The 12,760-nt window shown below is 46.4% G+C and overlaps 1 protein-coding gene across 4 annotated transcripts in view; it reads right to left on the reverse strand.

Annotated features, from left to right (window-relative positions):
* Window positions 1–4,795: 4,795 nt before the first annotated feature.
* RCSD1 (RCSD domain containing 1) overlaps window positions 4,796–12,760 on the reverse strand; it is a 70,928-nt gene continuing 62,963 nt past the window's right edge. For all 4 annotated transcript variants that reach the window (XM_022560189.2, XM_022560187.2, XM_089911590.1 and 1 more), the window contains one exon: window positions 4,796–9,964. In XM_022560189.2, coding sequence (XP_022415897.1) covers window positions 9,932–9,964 — 33 coding nt within the window. In that variant the 3' untranslated portion in view covers window positions 4,796–9,931. The remainder of the gene's footprint in view (window positions 9,965–12,760) is intronic.

Below are 12,760 nucleotides of genomic sequence, written 5' to 3' on the forward strand. Positions count from 1 at the left end.
GGTGACCCTTCTTTTACTCCCCAGGTCTCTGGTCGAAAACCCTCCTCGCCACCCGAAGGAGCGCCAGGAAGGGACGTGCACTTTGCCCAGCGGGGCCGGTGGTATCACCCAGCGCCCGGGCTCTGCGCCTCGGCCTGCGGCCGTCCGCCCTCGATCCGAGAAGCCGCCTCCCCAGAGCCAGGACGGCCCCTGCAGCGCGGTGGCTGCTGGGCGCTGGGAGCCCGAGCTAGGAGGGCGCGGGCAGGGCCCCTCGGACATACTGGACGCCGCCGGGTGTCCGCCGCCCAGCGTCTCCACGCTGCCAGTTTCGCTCCTTGAGGGGAGCTCCCGCCGCTCTTCACTCAGACCATCCTCAGAGCACTTGGCTGTGTGCCGCGTGCCCCACCCCCGTCCCCATCCCAATCCCCTGTGCTGCAGCGGGACGACGCTCGCGGGTGGGCGGGGCGGGAAATAGCGCGGAGGAGCGGGCGAGAGATGGGAAGGGATGCACCTTATCCCTGGGAGGGAGTGATGGGGCGAAGAATTTGCAAAGGAGAGAGTATTAACAGCTAACTTATTTAGAACGTTCATTTTGAGATCCTGCACTCTTTTAGGCGTTTTACATGTACTGAACTCACTGCATATTTGTAACAATTTTCCCTTAGTTACTACTGTTATCCTCATTTTGCAGTGAGATAACTCAGGCCACACGGCGGCAAGGAAGTGGTAGCGCAGGCACAGGAACTACCGAGGTCGTGGAAGGTGGGGTTAATAGCGAGGGCCGTGGAAGGGGCTGGGGAGCAAGGGGGCAGAGTTGGGTGCCTTGGTAGCTTGGAGGAGTGGAAAAGGCTGTGGTAGTGGGCAGGACCTTCGCTCTGGCGCCACCCACCTCCATCCCCTACTGTAATAGGGAAGAACAAATCTGACTCACTGGATCTGTATCTTTTACTTTAACCTTTGTATTCTACTTTAACCTTTGTATTCTATTGCTTTTGTTACAAGTTAATTACTAAAGGGCTGTTGTCTGTAGCTTAAAGTACACATGATGGCCCATCTCTGGTAACCCTGCCTCCCATGCCTGAAAGTTAAGCTAAAACACATTTGTCCTGACCAGGGCCACCTGTGAATGGCTGCAGGAAAGAAGGAAGTAACACATCCGTTCCAGAGTCTGGCCAGAACCAGGAAATGTTTGCAATAACTTCTCTCTCTCTCTTTTTTTAAACGTTACCTCTTATATGTTCTGGTATAATGTTATAAGTCATAATTCTGGTAATTACTTTAAAATGTATGTCTCAGAAATAACTAAATTTTCTTGTCAACTGCATTATTATGAACTTTCATCAAACCTTTAACCGTGGTCATTTTTAAGTCTTTTGTCATTTACAGACAGTTCTGGGCGTACTCTGATGCTTTTGCAGAAATGTTCCTATAAAAGGGTTTCATCTTCAAGGAATTCATGGAAAAGACTCTGACAGGTACAGGTTTCTGGTAACTGACTACACTGCTGAACTGAATGAATGAGCATTTTCAGAACTCTAATGGAAAACTGATGAATTCATAAAAGTGCTAACAAAGGATCAAGATGAAAAAAAATTACATGGGACTGAGTGAACTGATGAGGATGATTATAATTTTTGTGACTTTGTTTGAATAAAAAAAAAAATCCCACAAGGACTCAGAGGCAAAAAATATACAAATCAATTTTCACTGCAAAGTAAAGGAGCTGTTACAGTGGAGGATTCCTGGACTGAATTGTCAATATTATGACATGGTGTGAGTGTGTTTCGTGTTTGGTAATTGCAATCATTGTTGCTTTTGTTGTGGTCATCCATTAAAACAAAAAACAAAAAACTTTACCTCCTCACTTCCCCCTCTTTGTTCTATAAAAGAAACAATCATCCAAACCTGGGCAAGATGATTCTTTGGGACACTAGTCCACCATCTTTTCAGTCTGCTGGGTTTCCAAATAAAGTTGCTATTCCTTGCCTCAGCAACTCTTCTCTTGATTTGTTGCCCTGTGGAGGAGTGAGCGGTACCAGCTTGGACTCCTTAACACGACCCCCCACACACACTTGTGCCACATAGTTTGAGCCTATCCTAAGGCCCTTAACCCCGGTGGACCAGGAGTGCAGGGTCTTAAGCTAGCCTTGCCTGCTTTTGGCCTGCACTCCCCTCTCCCTCCCCAACACCCTTGAGTTGGTGGTTGGGTTGCAGAGGCTTCTCATTTCTGAAGCCCTCTTCCATCCTTAAGGTACCTTGAATTTGTGGGTCACTGGAATACTTTCCTTCAAACCCTGGTCAGACTGTTCTCTGAGGGTCCAGGTGGTGTTTCTGTCCTCTCACCCTTTGACTGAAAGCTCTCCATTTGCACCAGCTTCTCTGCTCATCCCGTGATCCCTTCCTTCCTCCTGATGCCAGTGGGCTGTGGGGGTGCCACTGAATATAGAAGGTCAGGACCAGAGTTCACACCCTTGGGGAGTGTGACAGGGGAAATACAAGTGAAAACACTTCAAAACAAAGAGTTAAAGCTGGAAAACCTTTCTATAACCCATTCTGGCCATGCAGAGAGATCCCAGAGCCATGCTGCTCCCTGGAGTAGAAGGACATGTGTAGGGTGGGCTACTCTAAGCCTTCCATTTGCTTTGATAGTATGTAAATTTTAAAAAATAAATTTATTTATTTATTTATTTGGCTGCATTGGGTCTTCATTGCTGTGCGCATGGTGGTGTGTGGGCTTCTCATTGCGGTGGCTTCTCTGTTGTGGAACACAGGCTCTAGGCATGTGGGCTGCAATAGTTGTGGCTCACGGGCTTAGTTGCTCCGCAACCGGGGCTCCAACCCGTGTCCCCCGAATCAGCAGGCGGACTCGCAACCACTGCGCCACCAGGAAAGCTCCCGATTTTACTATTAATCCACTCTTTTGTAGTCTGAGAATGGGTTCAGGAGGGTGAGGAAGGAGTTCTCCTCAGGCGGAGTCCTGAGCAATCTAGGTTTTGCCCTCCCCTTTCAGACTGTGCCTTTTCGAGGGCTCCCTCTGCCCTGCCTGAGCTGTATCTCACTCACTCACCAAGGTGCCATGAAAGATGGCAAGACTGGAGACCTTTCCTACCTTTGCCAGTGTCCACTCTCAAGGTTTTTGTTGTTATTGTTTTTCAATTTCCCCATGCCTGTTTTCCCATCCCTTTAAGTTGTTTGTAATAATTTTATACTATTCCATCAAGACAATATAGCATACTTTTCTTTTTTCTTTCTTTTCTTTTCTTCTTTTTTTTTTTTTTGGTCACACCACATGTCTTGCAGGATCTTAGTTCCCCCAGACCAGGGATCGAAACCAGTGCCCCCTGCAGTGGAAACACAGAGTCCTAACCACTGGACTGCCAGGGAATTCTGATAGCATAATTTTCTTAATAATTCTTCTACTGTATAATAAATCATTGGTGTCCAACATTTCACTGATATAAATATTGTTTGGCCCATTTGTGTATATACTTTCCCCACGTATTACATGATTTCCTTAGGATTTACTCCCAGAGCTGGGATAACCGCTTTTGTGGCTCTCCATGTAATTCCATGCCAATGAGCTGGGCTTAGCTGGTTAGCAAGTAAGATGAAAACTGATGTGGAAGAAGAGGACCAGGGGCTTCCAGAGAACTTTAAAAGCCATGATTAAATATTTTAATTTGATTTAAGGGATTTGGTGGCATTAAAGCCTTTGAGAATGGTGGTATGTTAAAAGTACTATTGAACATAACAATTTTGACTTGGGTTCAGCTGCATGTGAGGGCAAAGATGAAATGAGAATAAGAAGAGGTCCATTAGTAGATGATTAGAATAACTCTAAGATGATGTCATGGTTGATGCCTTGAAATTGTGAATGGCTTTTACAAACACTTATGGTGAGGGATTTGTGTATTTTGTCACTAATGTTTGCTTGCCACTGAATTCTGACACAGTTTGGGCTTAAGTGGAACAGACTTGGCTCTGACTTGGAATGGTCAGCCCTTGGAAGCGAGAATACAATTTAATTGTGTGGGTCTGCCATTCGAAGGAAACCTCTGGCTAACTTGCCCCACAGGACTGGCCTCAGGACAGTGTGCTGCGTCTTATTTGCTGCCCGTGCACTTAAGCGCTAACTGGCTCGCAGGCCACCGCCGTTGTCATGCTGGTAGGTTTGCTTCGTTCACTGCAAGCCATGTCCTGACCCACACAGCAAGTGGGATCAGATTGAACATTTGTGCCTTTTCCAGACTCCAGTCCAATAGCCTATAATAGCTTCAGCTAGTTTTTACTACAAACATTTCTTTGTGCTTTCCCTCCAGTGATCCTTTTTCAGAAATTTATCTCATGCCTCCCTCTGAATTTTGCAATCCCTAAATAATTAGGAATGATATTTTGGAGTTGCCTCAGCCCTTTGATTTTTCATTCAAATGTTTTCACTTGTTTTAAGTTTTGAGAGTGCATGAGGCCATAAATGTGATAGGAATCTAAGATATAGACTGTGAAAAGAACTGCTTTCCACAACACCTTCGTTTCCACCAGGGCATATTATTACCCCTCTTTTATACACATTTGGTCTTACTCCGGATGTTATTGGTTGAATAGAAGAAGACAAAAGTGTACAGTTTTCATGATCAAAATTGTGATTGTTTTGGAAGACATGCTCATGATGGTATGTTACAGAAGAGAGGAATACACAGTTGCACACAGTGAGATCCCAGTTTTGGAACAACAACGAATTAACAACAAAACGTAATACACGCATTAAAAAAACTAGAGGAAAATCCATAAAATATTAACACTAGCTGTCTCTTAGTAGTGGGATTATGAATAATTTTTATTTACTTAAAATATTTTTTCTCCACAAATGTTTAAAAATAAAGGTGAAAAAAAATAAAGGTGTATTGCTTTTATAATGAGAAAAAATAAAGATAATATTTTTAAATCACAGAGAAAACAGGGCTCCTAAAACTACGTGTTTCCTTTTGCTTGGTAGAATGAAAAGAGGCACAGAATTAGAGGTGATGCAGAGCAGGCCCTTTTGCCCTTTCCCATCCCAGCTGCTTCCAGAAGTTGTCAAGAAGGCCGCTACTGTTGCTCCTGAGGGGCCAGGTTCGGCCATGATGGTGAGTGCCTGGCACCACCCAGCACCCATGGGTTCCTTAGACAATCCAACAGTAGTGACTAGTGTTTGAGGTCCTATTATTTTCTTGGAGCAGAAGGAATATCTGCCTCTTGGTAATACCATCCTTTGAGTACCAACTATATAATCATTCTAGAATCTTGCTTCTGAATTTTGGCTAAAGTGCAATTCAGTCCACTCATGATTTAAAACAGAAGCAGTTGATAAATGTAATAACTGGCATTACAGGTTTGCCTAAGTCATTTTTTTCACATTTTCATTTAAAACTACACCATCAAGGGTCAGGGTCTCAGGGTCGTTACCGACAGGAGTGTGCAGCGGGGAATCCTAGCCTGTTTCGACCTCTTCCTTCTACATTCTGTTTCCTTCATAGCATCTCCCTGGCTGTGCCTAGGCGTTGCAGGTCCCATGGAGAGCCCAGAACTTTCCAGGAGGAGGAGGAGGAGAAGAAATCCCTTTGCTCCTGTTTTTGAAGTGGGTGGCTCCCTTTGTGCTGTGAGGCATTTAACACATTCACCTCCTCTTCCTCTGCAGAGGATCAAAGAACCACAGTTTCCTGCCCCATTTGACCACAGTGGGGCCTCTCCCACAGCTCTCCTCGAATTTGAGGGCAGAACTGGAGTAATGGTTTTCTCAGCCTCCATAGCCACTCTGGTCAGGACATCACTGGGCTAAATGGGAAGCTGACTTACCCTAAGCAAGATGGGGAAGTCAGGAAAGTGTGTCAATTTCCCCTAGAGTTTCACGTACTTTGCTCTTCTTTTTCAACCCCTTCTGGGAAGGCTTTCTAGAACCAACTCAACTCAAGATGTGACGACCGAACTTCCCTGGTGGTGCAGTGATGAAGAATTCGCTTGCCAATGCAGGGGACACGGGTTTGAGCCCTGGTCCGGGAAGATCCCACATGTCGCGGAGCAACTAAGCTCGTGCGCCACAACTACTGAGCCTGCGCTCTAGAGCGTGAGAGCCACAACTACTGAAGCCCGCGTGCCTAGAGCCCGTGCTCCGCACCAAGAGAAGCCACCGCAATGAGAAGCCCGCGCACCGCAACGAGGAGTAGCCCCCGCTCGTCGCAACTAGAGAAAGCCCGTGCGCAGCAACGAACACACAAAGCAGCCAAGAATAATGACCTCCTTTTAAGTACCTCCCCTTAAGAAGAAGCCCATCATTCCTCTAACTTACCTCAAGGAGACAACAGACCATGGGAAAAAAAAAAAGATGTGATGACAAAGGAGGCCTAAAATATTACCTCTCTCAGGATACACGTTTTGATTGGGAAGAAGACTAGAGCCAGCGGAATCAGTTGCTAACATTTCAGGCATCTGGGATCAGTGAGGGAGTTTTTGGGCAGCGACAGATGTTGAAAATAATCCTATTCCAGCTCTGAAATCAGTTTAATCATTCATTACGTACCAAATGTTTATTGAGCACCTATAATACATGAGGCACTGGCACAATGAACTACACAGACAGACTTGACCCTCATGGAGCTCCAGGCTGGCTCTGGACACAGTGATACATTATTACATTTAAAATGAGACTGAGTTTTCTTTGGTGGCTTAGGAAAACAAATTCCGTTTTATCTGAGTAGCACTCGAATTTTGCTCAGAGCTCTATTGTTGTTGTTGTTTCTCCCACACAGCATCATATCTTTTGGTAACAGCACTCTGATTTTACCTTGAGGCACCCTGTTGCTCCATTCACAGTCCTTGCAGATGAAATAGAATTAACTCACCTAGCCCCTAACTGCAGGAGAGTGACAGAGGGCCGGCCAATCTGATCTCTGCATCTCCTTGGTCATAATGATTGGCTCAGGTATAGATATAGGATCCCCACCAAGCCTATAGAAAACCTTTGCAGGATTTTTTCCCACAGTTACTGGGAAAAAATAAGCTCTTTCCATTGGGTTTGCAGGCTGGGAAGAGGCTGCCTGAGAATATGGCCAACACAGAGGAAAGCAGAGACCAATAACAGAGAAAGATTTCTGACATTGCTTAAGTGCTTGTATTCAGGTCTGTCCATGGATTGTCAAAACATATTATTCAGTGTATAGAAGGAGGGAGGGAGAGACGGACAGACAGAGAAAGAGAGAGAGAGAGGGAGATTCATAGATATAGCTGTTTTATATCAGCCTGTTTGAGTTGGGTTCCTTTCATTAGCAACTGAAGGTCCTCATTCATTCAACTGTATTAAAGTTTTACATTCCCAAGAGTACCGAATCAAAAGAAGATGATGAACTGGTTGTCCACTCCTTTATTCCCTTATCTGACATTTTATGGAGTGACTAGTCAGCTGGTCACAGGCCAAAACTGGTCTGGCAAACAGGGTCCTGTTGAGGGTGACCTCAGTGGGGAGAGTGGACTTCTGAGGCCCCTGAGCTCTTCTTCATGGTCATATCTGGTTACCCAGTTCCACATGCAGCCCCCTTTTCAATATTGGCATATTCCTTCAAAGCATGCAAGTTTTCTTCCTGCTCCCTCTCTGGAGAAAGGAAGGACACAGTTTAATATTCAAGCTAGATTACAAAGGTAGGGGAAGAATGATTCTGATTCTTCTCTTCAGCCTTGTAGCTGTGAAGAATCAGTGTTTTCCTTCAAGCCTATTAAGGAATCCTGATGAAAGTCTTCCTGGCCTGGTGATGACTCTGTGCCATCTAAGACACAAATGGATTTCTTCAATCCACAGTGTGAAATCCCAGTCTCAACCATGGTGTTGCAACACTGAATCATGGTCACTTCGAGAAAGGAGAGCATTAAACAGCCAGGCTGCAACTGCAACATCCAGGTCCTGCCTTTGCTTCACGAATTCCCCGCCAAGAACCCCATCACTAATAACAACGCCTGCGGTTGGGCCTTTGTGTTCTCACAAAATAGATCAAATAATGTGACTAATAGGGAACTGGGGAGATTTTTGGACACCGTCATACATGCTCCTTCAGTGTCACATTCTTATTTTTTATCGCTCCTTCTTCATCTGCTACTGTAAGGTATGGACCCTCCAGAAGAAAAATAGAGTTTTATTTTTACATCTACATCCCATCTGTCCCGTTCCTTTTTCTAGTAAGAGAAGTGGCAGATTTCCCCTTTTCATTGCACAGTCATGCTCACGTTCTCAAAACTCTTGCCCAGATATGTGCACGAATATATAAACAGCCCAAAGACATATATAAATAAATCCATGTATTGTTTAGGGGGTATACTTCTCTGTCAATAGACAGATAGATGATAGGTTAGATAGATGATAGATATTATACAGATCTCAAAATAACTGACACACATATCTCCCAAACTCTGCTAAAATACAAAGCTTATTATGGTATCAGTCTTCACTAGATTACAAGGTTTAGAAGCTGCATTTGATTTAAAAATAGTTTTTGAAAAAATATATATCCCAAATATTAACACTATCCTGGAGTTAGAAAAACTGTAAATTTAGAAAAACTGTAAATGGGGTGATAAACTGAGGTACCAGCAGTGAGATAAGGCCTTTTAAGTCTGGGAAACTACTTTCTGCGGTCAGAGTAGAGTGTGGTCTAAGAGACCTCCAGAAAAATGACTGCTCCAGCTACCAAGTCAGCATGTTGAGATACTGAAATACTCAAATCTGAATAAGGGCCAACCCTTAAGATTAAACATTTATTTGGACGAGCATCTTTCAGCAGGAGTGTGGGAAGAGGGGAGAGGATATGTCAAGGAAGGGGTATCAGGCCCCCTGTCCCCGGCGAAGCCTCATGCACTCTCCGAACAGACCGATAAAGCAAGAGCTACCCAGGAGGAACAGAAAGAAGACCCGCCCCACCCCTCCTGAGTCGGGGAGGAGAGCCTGGGTTTCCATTCAAGTCAGGGAAGCCAGGAAGGATGTTCTCATTATGTAGCTTGCACATCACGATGCTCAAAGCACTTCCCAGGAGATATCTAATCCGTGCTCGAGGCTCCCCCTCTGGAAGCACAAACTTCATCCTAACCAGAGGGCAGGCATTGTCCAGGTGTCACTGCTCCGCTTACAGGATGAGGAAATGCAGCACAGAGACATCCTGCCTCTCCAAAGGAGTTGCTGCCTGCCTCTGCCTGCTCTCCCCCTGGCAGAAGCAGGTGAGCCGAGCTGGTCGCCTCCCAGTGTATCACCAGCTAGAGAATTACCTGATGGAAAAGCTCCTGTTGCTGGAACAGACACGTGTTTTTCAATGTTTCAACAATTATCTCTTCTCGGCCAATGTTTTCAAAATTGGTTGGCCAGTCAAATCTGGACCAAGCTGAAAGGTTGTCTCAGGGTCTCCATACAATTTAAGGTCTTCTGTAACTTACAGGATTTATATTTCCAGTGATACTACTTTGTTTCTAGCTACTTGAAATGAGTTTTTACTTACACTTGAGAATCATGAAAACTTAAGAACAATAAAAAGACTGTCACCTTACACAAACACAATCTGATTAGGTAGATCCCAGTCCAGTTCTGAGGTCAGCTATAGGGTTAGGTGGGTGTGGACAGTATATGGGCCCCACAGTTTGACCAGTATCCGTGGGGAGTTGTCACCATAGTAAATTGTTTTAAATAAGTTTTTTTTTTTTTTAAATCAAATCCATCAAGTGACACAACTTTTATCAAGTTGATAAAAGTCTGCAGCCCTCAGATCCAATCTCTGTCTACAATGGTGCGGAGGTCGGGAAATGGCACCCTGTGTCCTCAGGCTGACTCCAGACCCTCAGCCCATCCTGCTTCTGCGATGGCTTCCTTTGCTGCCGCTACAATCATTGCTGCTACTTCAAGGACACGGCTCCAGCAGCTTCATCACTAGGCACAATGAGATCTTCTTCACATTTTAGTGTCCTGGACAGGGGTATTATCCTGTGAGCAGAGGAGGAAGGAATAAATTAGGAGGAAAGTAGGAAATCTGGACACTCAGCCTGTCTCCCTGGGGATGCTACATCGGGTAATAGTAGTAATAGTGATAATAATGCTATGTGCCTGACATAGTTTTTCATGTGCATCAACTCATTTATTCCTCACGAAAGCAATATGAGTTTGGTAGTTCTATTAGCTCTGTTTTATAGGTGGGGTAATTAAGGCACAGAGAGGTCAAGTGACTTCCCCTAGGTCACACAGCTAGTAAGTGGTGGAGTCAGGATTTAAACCCCGGGACCGGAGCTTGAGCCCTCAACGAGGACACTGCCTATTCCTTGATGCATGGCTTCCCATGTCCTCCTTGCCCTAGCTTCTTACTTCCTCACTCATTCCCATTAATTTCATCATCCTGAAACACTGCTCAAGAATCAAAGAGAAAGAAGAAAAGTACCTCATGAGAAGAAATGCGTTAAGGCTAACAACGGAATTTCAGGTTTCAGTTAAATGTAAGTGAAGAAACAAAGCGAGCAGCAGTTTGGTTTTGGAGATACGGAGCGTGAGGGACTGGTGGGCCTGTGGATGTGTGGTTGGGACCGTGGTGAGAGCCCGGCTGGTGCTAAGAAGTCAGGAGGGGCCGGCAGGTAATGGTGAGGACCAGGTGTAGGAGTCACTGACAAAAGGAGATGAGGGCTTCCCCGGTGGCGCAGTGGTTGAGAGTCCGCCTGCCGATGCAGGGGACACAGGTTCGTGCCCCGGTCCGGGAAGACCCCACACGCCGTGGAGCGGCTAGGCCTGTGAGCCACGGCCGCTGGGCCTGCGTGTCTGGAGCCTGTGCTCCGCAACGGAAGAGGCCACAACAGTGACAGGCCCACGTGCCGCAAAAAAAAAAAAAAAAAAAAAAAAAAAGGAGATGAAGCCTGGGAGTGGGAGCCAAGGTCAGGGTGTGGTGACACCACCCTAAGAGGCAGAGAGGGGGCTAGGGCAGCCCAGCCAAACAGCGGTTAAAGGAAGGAGGTGGTTTTTAGGGCAGGTTGCCGGCATTAGCTGTTTCAGAGCGGTGAGGATGACAAGAACGGAGACATGACCGGTCTTTGGTGGCCGGGAGGGCGTGTGTGAGCTTCAAAAGTCGATGATAAGAGCGAGATCACAAGGGGAGAAAGAGAGAACTGGGGGTGGAGTGGGGGGTAGAGAGCAGAGTCGAGAACTTTTTCTTTAGGATTAGAGAGATCCAAACATGTTTGTAGGCAGAAAGGGGTGAGCTAGTGAGGAGCTGGAAATACAGAAGAATAACAGAATGGGGAAATCTTAGTGTATAACACTTCACTTAAAATGCACACACACGTTCCACAAATATCTTGTAGAAAAGTCCAGAAAATGGTAGACACAGCAGACAAGGGGGTTTGTCTTATCAAGGAAAGGGGCCTCTCTTCAGATGTGCAGGAAGAAGAGACTCGGAGGGTATGAGCAAGTGGCAAACAGGCTGGTCTTCCCTTTAGGTAAACAGGAAGGAGGTGAGGTCATCTGCAGAGTGGGAGAGGAAGAGGTAGGGAGTGAGCTGGACGAACGGTGATGAAAACAGGATGATAGAGAAGCAGTGAGAGGGTGTCAGGCAGCAGTGAGGTTGGATACGGTTCATCTGGGTTGGTAAGAGTTTATAAGAGATCCAGGCAGCATGGTCTCGTGAATTCCACCAATGACACAAGTCTTGGCAGAGAAGGTGGGTGTGAGAGTGACTTAGCTTTGGGGATTAATACAGAAAGATAGAGCAGGTCGATGGTGAGAGGGAGATTAAAGTGCAGAAGGACAGCAACGACAAAACATGCGGAAGGACAGCTCGTTAAGTGACTGGCCACGGAGGGAGCAGGGACATGGGATCTCAGTGGAGGGTAGTTCAGAGGCTAAGGGAGGGACTGAGGTAGAAACGCAAGCGGAGGAAGGTGGCAAAACTTTGACAACCTTAGTCCAACCCCCTGGTTTTGCAGAGGAAGAAACCCAGGCTCCAAGAAGGGACAGGAGTTGTCCAAGGTCACAGAGCTCGATGTTGACACGAAGGACACCAGCGCTACTCATCAGAATAAACTGCTTCACAAAGCACCTCTGTGCATCTACGTAATTTATTTAATCTGGGAGGGGCACTGCTTCCAATGCTCTTTTGGTCTTTTCAAGCCTGGTCAAAGTTAGAACCAAGGGCTTCCCTGGTGGTGCAGTGGTTGAGAGTCCGCCTGCCAATGCAAGGGATGCGGGTTTGTGCCCCGGTCCGGGAGGGTCCCACATGCGGTGGAGCGGCTGGGGCCGTGAGCCATGGCCGCTGAGCCTGTGCGTCCGGAACCTGTGCTCCGCAACGGGAGAGGCCACAACAGTGAGAGGCCCGCGTACCGCAGAAAAAAAAAAAAAAAAAAAAAGTTAGAACCAAAATGCCTCGGGCAGTGGCGCCAAAGGGTTCCCCAGTAAGGACAACTGTGAAGTGGGTCCCTTGTGTCACGGGCTTCCCCAGCACGCCATGCCTGTCCAAGTTCCTTCCTGGAGCTCAACAGAGGCAGCGCACACCGCTAAAGAGACGGCTTCCGGCCCCCGATTTAATCCCCATCTTGTTCTTTGATTGGTAGAAGTATCTTGATCAGATAAACTACAAGAGGAATAATGCTCAGTGTCAGACTGTCAAGAGGAAGGGATAAATATATTTAGCAATTAAAAAATACATCTTTGGGGCTTCCCTGATGGCTCAGTGGTTAAGAATCCACCAGCTAATGCAGGGGACACGGGTTCGAGCCCTGGTCCGGGAGGATCCCACATGCCGTG

Source organism: Delphinapterus leucas, chromosome 1 (assembly GCF_059928025.1).
Source record: "Delphinapterus leucas isolate spDelLeu-1000000601 "Yukka" chromosome 1, BTC_Dleu_Yukka2, whole genome shotgun sequence".
NCBI lineage: Eukaryota > Metazoa > Chordata > Mammalia > Artiodactyla > Monodontidae > Delphinapterus > Delphinapterus leucas.